At 39.3% G+C, this 15,559-nt stretch overlaps 1 protein-coding gene across 1 annotated transcript in view; it reads right to left on the bottom strand.

Moving 5' to 3' along the window:
- LOC102785766 (replication protein A 70 kDa DNA-binding subunit-like) overlaps positions 1-15,559 on the bottom strand; it is a 45,551-nt gene that overhangs the window by 12,692 nt on the left and 17,300 nt on the right. The window contains exons 10-13 of the mRNA XM_087847354.1: positions 13,243-13,435; positions 8,815-8,951; positions 8,076-8,224; positions 5,028-5,157 (exon numbers count right to left, since the gene is read on the bottom strand). Coding sequence (XP_087703480.1) covers positions 5,028-5,157; positions 8,076-8,224; positions 8,815-8,951; positions 13,243-13,435 — 609 coding nt within the window. The remainder of the gene's footprint in view (positions 1-5,027; positions 5,158-8,075; positions 8,225-8,814; positions 8,952-13,242; positions 13,436-15,559) is intronic.

Genomic DNA, 15,559 nt, shown 5'->3' with positions numbered 1-15,559 from the left:
TGCGCACGCGCACACACACACACACACACACACACACACACACACACACACACACACACACACACTTACATGGAGGAAAACAGGTAGAATGTCAAATTAGATTCCTTCAAACTATAAGCTAATGATTTGAATTCCATTATTATAACCAAAGCCGCAGCCTCAGAGTGCACGAGAGACAAGCTTCTTAAAGCCTTTCAATTACAGAAACGGTAGGTGGTACGCAGGGCAGACAGCTAAGAAGACAGAAAAGAGGACAGGACAGAGGATAAGAAGAGGGGAAAAAATAAGAAAAACAAGAAAAAGAAGGATTTCTCACCTTTCAACCCTCATCCTGACTTTACCTTTTCTTAATAACCCTTGTCACTTCTATCCAGTCCACTCTTCACTACTTTCTTTACACCTTCTTCTGTGGCCTTGGTCCCCGCCCTCCCCCGAGAAAAAAACATCCCTCAGTGCAGCTTTGTAAGTGACATGTAGCTTGAGTGGCTCTGCCTGCCTTTTTCCACTCATCAGCTCTCAGTCTCCCACATTTTCTATCTGCGCCACTTCCCTTCTGGTAATGTTATGCCCTATAGGCTTCCCACACCTCCAAAAACATAATTAGAAATTTTTATTAGAAGCGACATTGATCTTGAAGCTACCCGTAAGTGGCTTCCAATTAAATGCGAGGAATGAAGCAGACTAGTCTGAACTAAATCTCATTAATTAGAAATTTTAGGAGTGGCGCATCACATTTAGATGCACTCTGCTTTTGGTCAAAAGGTTGATAATTCTGTGCAATGACACCTCTTAAAATGGCACACATTCAATTTGAAGGTTCTTGCATGCTCATCCAATGGCGTTTGGCTTTACTGCTAATACGTAAGCATCGCTATCTCCCTCCCACAGCTAAAACAAGAGAAGCATGACTCTAATCCATGAAGTCATAGCAAGGCACAGCCTACAGCTGCTCTGTTTACAATGAATGGAAGACTGACTGTGGATTTGTGTTTGTCTAAATGCTTACATTTAAATGAGGCTGAGCAGCAGTCAGGTCTAAAAATCACTGGAACCATGTCTGATTACAGAAAATCTTCTTTGATAGTTTTTAATAAGAAGCCTTCAATCACATTATGATCCTGTGATGTTTAGCAGTAAGGATTGCTTTCATCGTGCATTTTGTGGGTTCAGTTCAGTGATAATGGCTTTACTGGCATGGCCATATTCAGACTCGGCCATGCTGTGTATGAATTCTGACATGAATTTAATAAGAAATTCTGGTTATTTTCTTACAGGACAGGAAAATACAGCCTTTTTGTTTATAGAATTAAATGTAACTTTTCTTTTCTAACTCCCTGTCAGTTATTTGTACTTTGTGATTTCCTGATTTTTCAGCAATTTCCCTTTCATATAGCGTATTACATTGCATATTAATTACATACAAAGTGAAATATTTCAAGCCTTTTTTTTAATTTAATTTTGAAGATGATGGCTTGCAGCTCTTAATGCTCAGAAATCCAGTATCTCAGATTATTATTCCACGATTAGATAAAAAATGTTGGGGCTCCTTTTACTGCATTGGAGTGGCGCTTGTGGCAAAGCTGAGGTGTTACTAAATTCCAGATCGCTTGCTGCCTTCAGCTCATCTGGATTTTGGGATTTTCCTCATCTTCCTCTTGAAAATACCCCATAGATTCTCTGTGTGGTTCAGGTCAGGCGAGTTGGCTGGTCAGTGAAGCACAGTAATAACATGGTCAGCAAAGCTTTTGGCAAAGTATGACGTACTTCAAAATGTCCTGTTTTACGCCCGCATTGACTTTGGACTTTGATTAAACACACCTGACCAACCTCCACCAAAACCAGCAGATGACACGGCACCCAAATTATCACAGACTGTGGAAACTTCACACTGGACTTCAAACACCTTGGACTCTGTGCCTCCTTACTCTTCAAGTAGACTCTTTGACCTTGATTTACAAATGAAATGCAAAATGTACTTTCAACTAAAAAGAGGACTTTGAACCACTCCAGTTCCTTTTCCTTAGTACACTAAGACCCTTCTGACACCATCTCTGGTTTAGTAGTGGCTTTACATCACTGATATTAGCAATGCAACAGTTGTACCTCCTTTCCTGAAGACATCTGCGTGATGAGTAGGGCTGCCACAAACGATTATTTTGATAGTCGACTAGTCACCGATTATTTTTGCGATTAGTCGACTAATCAGATCATGCATCCATTGGACGTAAAATGTACAGCTTATTGCACCAGCATGCATCTGCTCTTATATAACTATCATTAGCTTACAGCTTTAAGTGTTTAAGGTATGTGCTAACTAAAAATAAAGTTTCAGTGAAGTTTAATAAGTTAGGGAGAGTTTAATAAACTCCTTGCTATCTAAAATATAGTATATTCTCGAGCATCTCACACTTCTGATAATCAGTTGTCTGCTTGACGTTTATTCAGCTGTGTAAAAACTGTAACTTTAATCTCAGCCAAACCGATTTACTCAGGAACAAATAAAATACTAAAAAAAAGCCAAACAATAACATTTTGAAGTTATCTAAGTGACTTATATATATTTAACCTGAGTAGCGAAAGACGGCGGTGGGTTTGAAAACGATTTGCCGGGAGTCCGGTGTTCTCACGGGCTCTAGTGAGCCTTGCCCCCGGCTAGCTATCGAGCTAGTGGGTTACAGACGTCTCTGAAAACATCGGAGCGCTTTTGAAAATATGTGGTGTCTTGATAAACTGAGCAGATATTTGAGGTTTATACAGCTACATTCTCGCCTGAAAATATGTTAAACGTTTATTTTGTGACCCAGAAAGAATAATAAGAGTAATATTAAAACTAACTAGCTGCCGCCATTGTTGGAAACTGAGCTGGGCTGTGCTATGAATTCTGGGACCAGTGTTGCCAACTCCTCAGTAAGAAAAATCGCTATTGGTTGTCCTAAAAGTCGCTAGAAGTCGCTAAATGACGTCATCACCTAATTTGCATAATTGGTCATGCTACTGTAACGCTTTTATTTTTATTTTAGTGGACACTCAATACATTAGACAGCTACTGGGGTTTGGGGTTTGTTTAACCTGAGTAGCGAAAAGACCGCGGGGGGGGGGTTGAAAACGATGTGCCGGGAGTCCGCTGTTCTCGCCGGCTGTAATAATCCTCGACCTCGCTGTCTGCTATGGAGCTGGCGGGTCACAGACGTCTCCGAAAACATCGGAGCTCGTTTGGAAATATATGATATCTTGATAAATCGAGCAGATATTTGAAGTTTACACAACTACATTCTCGCTTGAAAAGAACTTAAAAGTTTATTTTGTGACCCAGAAAGAGTAATATTTAAAGGTTTTTAGTCCCGCTTGTCCGCCATTGCCACATTTGAGTTTTGGACGAAATGCATTCTGGGATATTTAGCTGTACCAAGTCCACACAAGTCACCGCCGATGCATGCTCGATAAAACGGGCGGAGCGAGAACACATCCGGGACTTTTTCGCGTTCTCGGCTTGATGCGTACTTGGAATTGGAACAGTACTTGGTCTCCGACTGATGACGTAACACGAGTACACGAGAACGCAAGTACGCACAAGTACGCATATTGAGAAAGGCCCTGGGACACAGATTCTTCTTCTCCAGGGTTTAACGGCAGCTGGCATCCTTGTACATGCAGTGCTGCCATCTTCTGTTTCAGTCCGTTATTACACTCTTAAATCCTACTACTTATTCGTGCGTCTTTTGGGATCTTACAAAGCTTCAAACGACGCGTCGACTTAATCGTGACTAGTCGACTAATCGTGGCAGCCCTAGTGGTGAGATTGACAACAGCCTGAGACTACTCTTTGTGACTATTCATGAAGGCTATGGTCATCCCATTCCAGTGAACTTTTCACTAATACGGTTTGGTACACCACTCTGCAAACAGCCAGCTTTTTCAGCAGTAACCTTATGTAGCTTACTCTCGTTGTGAAGGGTCAAGCATTGTCATCTGGAAAACTGCTAAGTCAGCAGTTTTCCAAGTGACTGCAGTTGAATGTACTACACTACACCAAAGGATACACTTTCTGTAATGCTGCATTTTGGATTTTCGTGACCTAAAAACTGTAATCGCCCAAATAAACATATCACTATATTTATTTCAATTCATGTGTAATGAATACAGAATATATGAAACAAAACACAATCTTTTTTTGCAATATTCTAATTTCTCCAGACGCAGCTGTATACGTAATTCAAGAAAGCCCAATCCACACTGTGAAGGTAACAAGAGCAAGCAAGTTAAAGTTAAGAAATAAAAAATGTAAAAACAGCATTACACTCCTGACGTCAAAGTCCGTCAACATGATGGATTTGTCCCTGTGTGACTGGAAACTTTCAAAGCATTAAAGCTTTAACTCTTTGATTTTTGGGGGCTGGTGCCAAAACTCAATGTTTACAGTGCTTGTCTTACAACGCTGGAATGATTTTCTGTTATCAACCTTGGCTGTACTGTAGCTATGCTGATGTTACATCATCTGCACAGGGTCTCTTTCATTCCTCTTCAAACAGTAGCCAGCTGCCTGAGTGAGAGAAGGATTTTCTGACTCACATATCAATCTGCTTCCTACCAAGATTTTCATAAAGAACTGACTCAGAAATCAAACTAAAACTACAACACAAACATCAAGATTTACCCTTTTGCTGTTTAACACCTTGTGGTTTAATTTTGATCAGATTCACTGCAGATCTCACACTGTGCATTCAATGTAGCAAGCACTATAGCTGCTTGTGGTTCATAAAACAATTAATAAAACATAAAACAATCAAAGACTGTAAAACAAAGTCACCTAATCCTAACTGTAAAGAACATTTTAATGGCGTCCATGGATCTTACTTTAGTCTCGTCCACCCCATTCCTGAAATTTATTCTGATATTGGCTGCTATTTGGGTAAAGTAAACCTTCAGTGATCTTTATTTTATTTCCCTTTTAAATCTAAATGCATAATGTCTTTGGAAATAAGGTAATGCAATGTGTATGTAAGTATGTTTGCATGTGTTGACGTCACCTTCTCTCCATGGCCCATGTCTTCATTCTTAATGTCGCTCAGTGTTTTCCAGTTCATGTTTAATCCTGTGCCTGCTGACCTGGTCTCTGTCAGCGACTGGCTGTTGACTGCAAAGCCTTCCCGGTCATACCTATAGAGATGACACATACATGAATAAATATGCGTCGATTAGGCATAGCATTATAAGCACTGACAGGTGAAGTGAATAATACTGATTCTCTCTTCATCATGGCGTCTGTTAGTGGGCTGGATATATTAGGGAGCGATTGAACATTTTGTCCTCAAAGTTGATGCGTTAGAAGCAGGATAAATGGACATGTTTAAGGATTTGAGTGAGTTTGACAAGGGCCAAATTATGATGGCTAGATGACTGGGTCAGCGGGGTGTTCACAGTCACAATCTATTAATAGCAGCCCAAGGAAGGAACACTGGTGAACCAGTGACAGGGTCATTATCGGCCAAGGTTCACTAATGCATGTGGAGAGCGAACGGATGAGCTATTGTAGCCCAAATTGCCGAAAACGTTTATGCGAATTTCTGATTAAAAAGTGTCCAAATACACAGTGCATCACAGTTTCTTGTGTACGGGGCTGTATAGCTGCAAAACAGTCAGGGTGATTATGGCCCCTCTTCACCACTGAAAGTGAGGATCAGAACTGGAGCAGAGAGCAATGGAAGAAGGTGGCCTGGTCTGATGAGTCACATTTTCTTTCACAACATGTGGATGGCCAACTTTGTGTGCATTGATTACCCACAAAACACCTGGCACCAGGATGCACTATGAGAATAAGGCGAGTCGGCAGTGGCAGGGTGATGCTTTGGGCAATGTTCTGCTGGGAAACCTTGGATCCATCCATGTGGATGTTACCTTTCCATGTAGCAGCTACCTAGACACTGTTGCAGACCATGTACACCCTTTCAGTGAAATGGCATTCCTTGAGCTCACACACTGAGGTTAATCTGCAGGACATTGCACCCTGCCACAAAGCGAAAATGGTTCAGGAATGGTGCATGAGGTATTTACTTGGTCTCCAAATTTCAAAGCCCTCAATCCAATCAAGCATTTGTGGGATGATCAAACAAGCCTGATCCATGGAGGCTAATATCTTGGTCCAGATACCACAGCATACCTTCAGGGATCCAGTGGAATCCATGACAAGTCAGGGCTACATGGCAGCAAAAAGGGTACCAACACAATATTAAAGAGGTGGTCATAATGTTATGCCTGATGGGTGTATGTCCAGGCATGCCTATGAACCAAAACACATTGGTATATTCTTTTTAAATTGTCATGCACATTATACAGAGAGCCGGGAAAAGAAATACAGATTTGATAAGTCAAAAGAAAGCACACCGTATGCTTGAGGACACAAGTAAAGATCCCTGGATACTGAAAATATTAAACTGCACTAGATGTTCCATAAACACTGGACCTGAATATGTTCAGCAGTGTATCTATTTGTGAAAAAGAAACTGTCAAAGCAAATGTGTGTATATTTTTTTACATGTTTGTTCTATGGCATTTTCTTGAGGAGTAACTAAACTCAATCACTAACTGCACTGTATCAATTATAATCCAAATAAGCATCTTCAGACATGTCTGAATCGCTCTTGTAACTGATTTCCAGACACGACATCCTGCAATATATCTGATCTGACATATGGCTGCCAAATGCATTAACAGACCATTTATCATTTTTTCTCTGCATACATTAGCATCCGCATACACAGTTCATTCACCAAGTGAAAAATACAAATAAATAAAACCTCTCGAGTATTGTCTATGCATGCCTTTCATTAATTTATCTACCTTTTTAATATACCATCTAAAATCTTCATGGATCAGTGTGACTCCTGCTCAGCAGTCTAACTAAGCAGTGCAATCTAATCAACTCATCATCCAAATTCATCAGCTTCCTTGAATTATGCAAAGAAGTCTGGTCCAAACAATCCCACATAGCACCGCATCGCCACAGGAAGTAGAGTCAGACAGACCTCCTTTGTCTTTCTAAAGGACAGACCTAAATATAAAAAAGAAGTGGATAACTGTCTAGTACTTGACTAACTTCATTGTCATTCATTGACTGCTGCCAGCATGTAAACTTGAATAAGCACCAAACAGCAGCTGAGATCGAGAGGAAAAGCTGCGGATTAGAGGAGAATGGAAGGAGTGATGAAAGGAAGGAGGGTGCTGTTCTTTTACTTATTTAGCCCTTTAAATATCAACACCAGAGACCAATAAGACCAAGATTAAAGCTAGAGCAATGCAGCCTACCCCTTCACTTTCTCCTGCACACATAAGTAACTGGCATAACTAATATAACGTAAAAGTGGCCAAAATGATCAATCATGGAACAATTAGCAGAATTCATAATGCAGTCATTAACAATTTAAAAGTGTGAACAGAACCATGCCTTCGGGAACACGCCTGAAATTACTGTATTTACACTTTGAAGGTATGAGTGCTGTTTGACGCAATTTAGTGCCTACGAATAGATTTCAAGAGTAGCACACAGGCAATCATATGCACACAGAAGGATTGTTATATACACACAAACACACACACATAGAGGGAGGAAAAAGGAAAAGTGTTTTTGTTTCAACAGTGTCCAGACTTGGGAACAGCCTTAATGAGTGAATGAGTCATAATTCAAAATCCCTCCACAGGAACTGCTAATAAGAATCCAGTTTGATGCTGCTCACCACGTTCCCATCTTTGTGAGCAAGTACAAAAGCAGTTAGGAGCTGGAAAACACAAATACCTGTGCTTTGTTTCTGTGGTGCTCCCTCCTTCCGCCCTTCTGTCTACATCCTGTCTCGAGTCCTGCTGGGACTGAGGGGGCACATGCCACCAGTCTCCAGCCAAGTAATCACTGGGGCTTTGCATTTATATTCATGTGTGAGACGCCTGGTGGAATTTACCATACTTCATTTCATTTGTATGAGCAATGCAGTAGGGTATATTTTTTTCTACAAAGAACTTCTTGATGTGATTATCAGTGCAAGTGTATAATTGTTGGTGTATGGCTGCACATCAGAGTGACTCACCAGGCTCTCAGTCTAAAGGCCTGTGGTATATCTGGGTTGACCATGACTGTTGAACTGAACAATGCAGAGAGAGATCTTCCCCCAAAATCAGACAATCGAGCTCCTTTGATGGCAACCACTGGCTGTGTAGAGCCATCAAAATTTTCTGCCTGGAGAAAGAAAAAAAAGAAGAAAAAAAAGAGAGTGTCTAAGAAAGTAATTCAGGAGACAGAATGCGAGGCTGCAAAAGCAGTTGTATTATTGTCTCTTACTTGTTTAGTCTGTGTCTGCAGCTTGAAGACACCAGAAAGTAATATTTGGTATGGTTTGCTTTCATAATTGGACAACCTACAAGTTAATTTGAAAGTCATTTTTGGATTTCTGCAAAGAGGAGGGGATTAGCTCTTGCAGATCGAATGAGCTTAGAGAAGAATAGTGCTATTTCATGCACATTCGAGAGTTATTTAGCCTTCTGTCTCAAATAGGAGACTCTCGTTCAAAACATCCCTGAAGGTCACAGGAATGATTTGACCGATCCAAATTTTACAGCCCAGAAAACCTAATCAGAGGTTTTTTGTACTCGAGAGCACCCAAAGAGAGATGTGTGACTACACATGCATGGCTGTGTGCACACATACATACATGGGCACCTACATAAACACGTTCAATTAAAGAGTGTTCAACACTTTTTAATGTCAAATTGGAAATCAATCCATGGATACAAAAAGACAGAGATTGAGAGAGAGATTACAGTTATTACCTCTTCGCCCCACAGTGTGACTGTCACGACTTTGCCTGTTTCGTCGATTATGCTGAGAGCCCTCTTGGAGACTTCTCTGCTGTTCTTAGTGGTGATACGTGATACATCCTCAGCACTCTTACATATTCCAATCACATCTAGAGGTAGAGAAAATCATTTTACAACTCCATCTCTTGATAACAGGAAGACAATATCCTTACAGTTGGGTATGAAAAAGGGTGTTATGTGAAGAGTACCTCCTGAGATGTCTCTACACAGTGTAGAATTTAAAAATGCCCCCTGGATATACTCTACATAATGTGAAGTGTTATCACATCATAAGCAGTAAAGGCCCAACAGAGCACAGAGCTGACACCCCTCTGATATTGCCAAGTTACAGCAGAGTGACATAAATGTCATACCAGGCTGGCTAACACCCAGCACCACTTTCCAAATGACAACAAACACACTCATCCCTCTTTCAAGTTTCTTGTCATGTTCAAGGCCTAAACACTTCATTCAGGATTACTGCACCGAGGAGCAATGAGGAGCTCTAAGATAATAAAGAAAAAATGATAAAAACAAAATATTCAAATACAGATTTCAGTTCGACTTGAGTCAACAATTGCGATGTTCCTTTACAAGGTGGAATCAAAATGGTATGACTCCACCCATAAAAAGCATAAAGAAAACATGACTGAATATGGCAGATTTCTCCATCTAGGTAGTCTTCTTAAGAAGCTCATCACAATTTCCTCCTGCTATAACTGGATCACTCCCTGTAAGCTGTCTGTTTCAAAGTGCTGTAAACAGCCACATGATGGCATTCACCGTGGCATTCAGATCATTTGTTCCCTCAGATACATCAGAAAATGACAGAATTGTGCACAGATAGTCTAACCATGGAGGACAAACTGGCAGTGCACAAACATACTCCTGCTAATACACCTGAAGTTAAATCTGAAGTACCTGTACCTGAAGTGTACCATTTTCTGGTTGTGGCTAATGAAGCTGTTTGGCTTCTGGGTCAAAACTCAGCTCTCATCAACATGTAAATCAGGTACTATTTTGTGTTTTGCGGTCATTGTCTCCAGCAGTGTATTTCATAAAGTAATTATCGTCTCACTGTGAAGAAACTGCTTGGTACCAGCATCTGCTGAGGTGTGTAGTCTGCTACATGTGCTGCAAACAGTACTGTAGTATTATAGAAATGCTGCCAAATATCTTTTCCATGCATTCTGTAAAAACAACAAGCTGTCATATTAACAAGATCAGACATTTACATCATATCTCTGATGGGTGATTATAGGTATCAGACAGGCGTTGACTACCTGTCATAAGAAAGCACAAATATTTATTTATTAAGCAGATAACAAACTAAATAAATGTTTTATACCAAAATCTAGACAAGTCAGAAATTAATCAAGTATGACATCCATCCATTTAAACTATTTTTATATCCAGGAAAACAAGGAAATAACAGTCATTTGGCATTTTAATCAAAAAATAATCCTGTGTACAATGGGTTTTTTTGTTTTTTATAAAAAAGCAAATGTGAAAATGCACAGATAACAACAATAATTATATTTTAGCATTAAAAACAACATTTGAATTAAAACATTTGTGCATAAAGGTGGATTAACCATTACTGAAAGATAAGGAATGATTTTTGGTACAAAATACTGTTACAAATACTGTTTTTACTATTTTACTATTACTATTTTGAATATTGCCATCTCTGAAAAGCCTCATAGCAGGTGACTGTAGCCATTTCACTCGAGATAAATGATGTTTATAACATTATTTATCTCCTTGTGTACGTGAAATAAAACACACAAAAAAATCCACGGGGGGGATCTGTAGCACGTTTCATGGTGTCCTGAGGATTTACACATTTGTGTTCATGTATTTGACAAAATAACTAGACTGAATAACAACACCTTTTTTTCAGATCACTCATCTGGCCTTTCTGCCTTCTCTGCTAGCCTTTTTCTAAACTCTCCCCTTCCTCCCCATCCTCCCGGTATTTCTGTCAGTGCTCTCTCAGCCCTCCTTAATTCCATTATGATTGAGACGTCATCCACCTCTGAACTCCATTATCACCACAGGAACAGCCTGACAGTTCTCATTACCATGTTATAATCCCCTATTTAACAAAGGAGTAGAGTGAGAGGCAGTCGAGGGAGAGAGCGAATAGAGAGTCAACAGATGACACACAGGACATGTAACACTGCCCCTCTGTGACCAACGCAAACGCACTCCTACAGCGAAACTGCTCAGAGCATCTCTAAACTATTTAGTGTGGTGCTGTGCTGGTAGTTTGCAATAATGTAACCATGTAATATAACTGTTCAGGATGTAAACCTACATGGAGCTTTCAATTGGTAGGGTACAACCAGTTGCTTATATTTCTTTCTGACCATTAATTTCTTTTATTGTGTGTCCAGCACTTAAAAGATTCAACATGCCTGCTTCTGTGCTATAAGTTTTCTTACTTGCTCGTTTAGCCCATGACGCTACAACACTGGATTACTGTGCAATGCAAAAATCAAATCTCACACAGCGCACAGCTCTAGCATAAGACAAACGCAACAGACCTGAACTTTTCAACCCACAGAGGCCAGCAGAATAGGTTTCATCCAAACAGGATTTAGTGTAAAATTCCTCTTTAATCTTGTTTTAAAAAGCTGTTTGTTTTTAGCTTGCACAAAAAATGTATTGGAATAAATAAAGAACAACTAAGCAACAAAAACAACATATTCCTGTGAGAATTACATCAAAAATCACAAACTAAAGTGAAGTCAGGCCAATAAAAATCAAAAGAGAAAACTGATTTAAATTTGACAAATCTCCCCTTCAAGGTAGTGTCCTTGCACGTTTCTGGACTCCTTCCAGTCTGACTGCTATTTGGTTTTATTGTTAACTGAAGGCCCTTGTTTGTACTTGTGCAGACTATAAACATCAACTTCTGTGACGCTTTCACATTCAGAGCTCAGTCTCGGGGTACAAGTCGCAGATTAAACAAATGTTATGCATTGTTTTTTTTTTTATAGTTATTAGTCTAGAGGGCATTCAGAGAAAATAAAGCCTGGAAAACAGTATATTTTTCCAGTATATATATGTATATATATATATATATATATATATATATATATATATTTTTTTTTTTTTTTTTTTTTTTTTTTCTCCCTTTATGGGTGGAGAAGCAGATCTCTAAAACTGCAGGATTTAACGTGCATAGCGCCTAGGAAAAGTTTTTTTTTTTAAATCTCTATTACCCTAACTATAAAAATGTCACTCATACCTGTACATCGTCTCACTAATAAAAAGGAAAACACTACCAAATTACTGTCTCTCAAACCTAATCTTCATTTGGATCATCCCAATTTATCTGCCATGAAGATAAAACTTACCTGTCACGCACACTGTATCCAGGAGCCACAACAAAACTTAATAAAAACAGCAGAATAAACGTAATCGTCTTCCTATGACTTCTCTTACAGTATGCCTGAATTAACCTTGATTTTGATCCTGCCATAACAAATTTTCCCAGAAAATCTGGCTTACAACTGACACGACCGTGCCTGTCAAATAGATTTGTTTTTTGTAGCATCTACACCTATGGCCTAATTGCCTAAACAGTAGAAGCAGAAAATCATGTCTTGTCATGTCAACAACAGCCCATTTCTAAAAACCATAAACCATTCTAATTTCACAAGTAATTTAAATTCACTTGTGACATACAGCAATTTCTCTTTCAAATTAAAAGTATAAACAAAATGGGTGGGCCAGACCAGTTTAAATTGCAATCAGATAGTATGATACTCCATGGGCAAAATATTCATAAGGTTTTCCTGTTAATGGAGTCAGTCTAATGTGGTCTACAAGATAACATCACAGAGAAAAAAAAGGTAACAGATATTTTGTTTTAGGTAAAAATATATAAAAATATTCTTTTATGGGTGAGAAATGTGTTGTATTCTTTGAATGGATTGACTCACACAACAGTCACTGGTATGTTTTTTGTTTTGGCTTCTGATTTGTAAAACATGCACACGCACAACACAGTTGCTGAATCACACTAAAGTTTCTATCTTTAACACTCTGTTTAAGCAGTTGTTCCACAAAGTTTGAAGAGGCTGTGAGTCAAGTCGTCATCAGAACACTCACTGCAGTCTGCCGATTGGTGTGACAAATTCCCATCTGGATGAGTTCATTAGTAATGTTTCTGAGCTGTGATTGCAAAAACTGAGCTTGTCAGATGCAGTTTGGTTTTGTGAGGCTTAAAAAAAAAAGAAAAAGAAGCAAGTAGTCACGTCTCCTGCTTTTGCCTTTTTTCTAACCATCCTTGACACTGAAGCTCTACCTGCTCACTCACTGTTAAGTTTTTCTTTTATCAGTTAAATTGGAGAAATGTATAAATAAAGTGTGATGAATGTTGTCTCCTACCTATGATAGCATCTTTGTCTCGATTTTCCAGCTCTGCGATGGGCACAAAGTCACAGTGCACTGTGGGGATGCTCTGATTGTCATCACATGGCACGATGGATGAGTGAGCGTGGAGGGTTATCTCGTAGTCGTTCTTCAGCGTGGTGTACTGTTTGTTGGCCGGCTTGAGTGTAGCCTTGGAGATGTAGTACACCTACCGAGAACATTAGATCAAAGTTGTTGACATCATAAAAATTTGACTTGAAAATCTGCAGTTTCCTGTACATTTAATGCGACTGATTGAGTGGGTCACCAATTTATTGATCGTGCAAAAGGAAATAATTATTAAAAGGCTGCTTGTGTTCAACCAAAACCTAATAAGAGTTGAAAACCTTCAGGTCCAACTAAAATGTGGTGTCATATCAGCCCCATCAGTCCTCTAATTCACCAGAAAATGAGAAGCAGCTGAGAGCGAGGCTGCTAAACAGCATAATTTAAACTCAATCTGCGAGGCTCACTTCTTCATTTACTCTCCCAAGTCTCCGATATCCCCCCTCTCTTTCCGCCTCCCAGTTTGTCTCTGTGACTCTCTTCTTTTTCCTTCATTCTTCCCTCTCTGATTTGCCCCACACAGAGATGGGAGCATGAAACCAATGTGATAAGCATTCTGGCTGCTCAGAGCCAGTCACACCCACTCACTGCTCTGTCAATACCCAGATCACGAAGAGACGATGGATTCGTTCCTTTATCTTTGGAGGGCAGAGGACACAAATTGGATATGAGCCTGTGTTGGGAGTCACTGCCAGTGGCTGATACCTGAGCCAATGTGACTACCAAAATGATAGCGAGGGTTAATTGAGTTATTAAGCTCTGTGGGCGGGACTAAAATACGCAAGCACTTTACCATGTGTTCTACCTGTCAGGTAATCGGACACGTAGATAAGACAGGAACAGGTGGCTGAGATGATTTCGACTGGTGTTTACTTAATCTTTCTAGAAAATAAATATTGTCAGTGATTATAGAAAGAAGGAATCTATGTGCAGCAGATTTATTTTTACTTGATTAAAAATGTACTCAGTTCTTTGACGTTTCTTCTAAAAAACAAAAAATTAAATTATATTTATATTACTTGCCAAAATGATTTGTATTCTTGAGACAGAATGAATGTCTTCAATTATTTTTTTTACCCACAAAACATTTACAGGGCTGACATTTTTCTTTTTTGAAAGCGCAAAAATGTTTCCTTCTGTATTAAGTAGTGGGTTAAACAGAATTTTGTTGCAGATAAAATTCTTGGTGACTCCTTTGTTCTGTAACGTACACTGAACGTAATAAATCAAACACACGCAAACGGAGGAGGTAACATCACATTTGCAGGGTGGTGATACAATGAATATAATATATACATGGAAATCAAAAGAATTAGGATTTATAATATGCTACGATCATTATAGAAAGATTTATCATTACAATGCAGCAGACACGTTTAACAGGACAAGGAAATCATTCACAGGTGGAGATAAACATCAAAATATCCAAAAATTGGTACACAGATTCCTATAAGTGCTTTTTTGATAAAGCCCATTGGTTATTTGAAAACTCAAGATGGTAGACAATTTCATGTTAGCTGTCAAAAAAGGCAAGAAAATATAATAATTTTCCAAAGTAAACTAGAAATCCAAGAATGTGTCACGGTTCTGGGTCATGTTGACCCAGCTTTCTGTTTCTCATGTTTTGCTGTTTTTTTAGATTATGATTTATGATTTGATTAATCAGTGATACTGTTTTGATTATGATTAATATTTAGTAGGTTTTGGTCAGTGTCAAGTCTGTCTCTCTCTGTCTAGTCCGTGTCTTAGTAAAGTGTGTTTTGCTTCCTGTTTTACTTTGAAGGTTCTTGTTCCTGTCTGATGTCAGTGTTCCAGCTTTGCTCTCCCTGTCTCGTTAGGCCTTATTCCTCCCAGCTGTGTTCCCCTTCTGTCTCTAATTCCTTGATGACTCCCTCAGTGTATTTAAGCCCAGTGTGTCTTTGTGTCAGTGTCGCGTCGTTAACGTCTTCTACTCTCATGTTAATTGTGTGTTCTGTCTGCTCGCCTGCCTGCCTAGCTAGTTCTGTTTTTGTATTCCCAGTTTAGTGAGGTTCCTGTTCTGTTGCTATCAGCAATAAACTGAGTCTTTTGAGTTTATGTCTGCCTCCGAGTCCTGCATTTTGGGTCCTTTCTCTCCGTCTGCCTGCACACGGCCATGACAGAATGATCTTGATGTCAAATCATACACAACTGAACACATAAAAGTCAACTATAGAAGGCTGAAATTACTCAGAATTGTTTTTTTTTT

The sequence above is a fragment of the Neolamprologus brichardi genome, chromosome 10, assembly GCF_056152115.1.
Source record: "Neolamprologus brichardi isolate AB-2024 chromosome 10, ASM5615211v1, whole genome shotgun sequence".
Classification (NCBI taxonomy): domain Eukaryota; kingdom Metazoa; phylum Chordata; class Actinopteri; order Cichliformes; family Cichlidae; genus Neolamprologus; species Neolamprologus brichardi.
The sequence above is the reverse complement of the archived record's forward strand: the minus strand, read 5'-3'. Positions and strand labels throughout refer to the sequence as shown.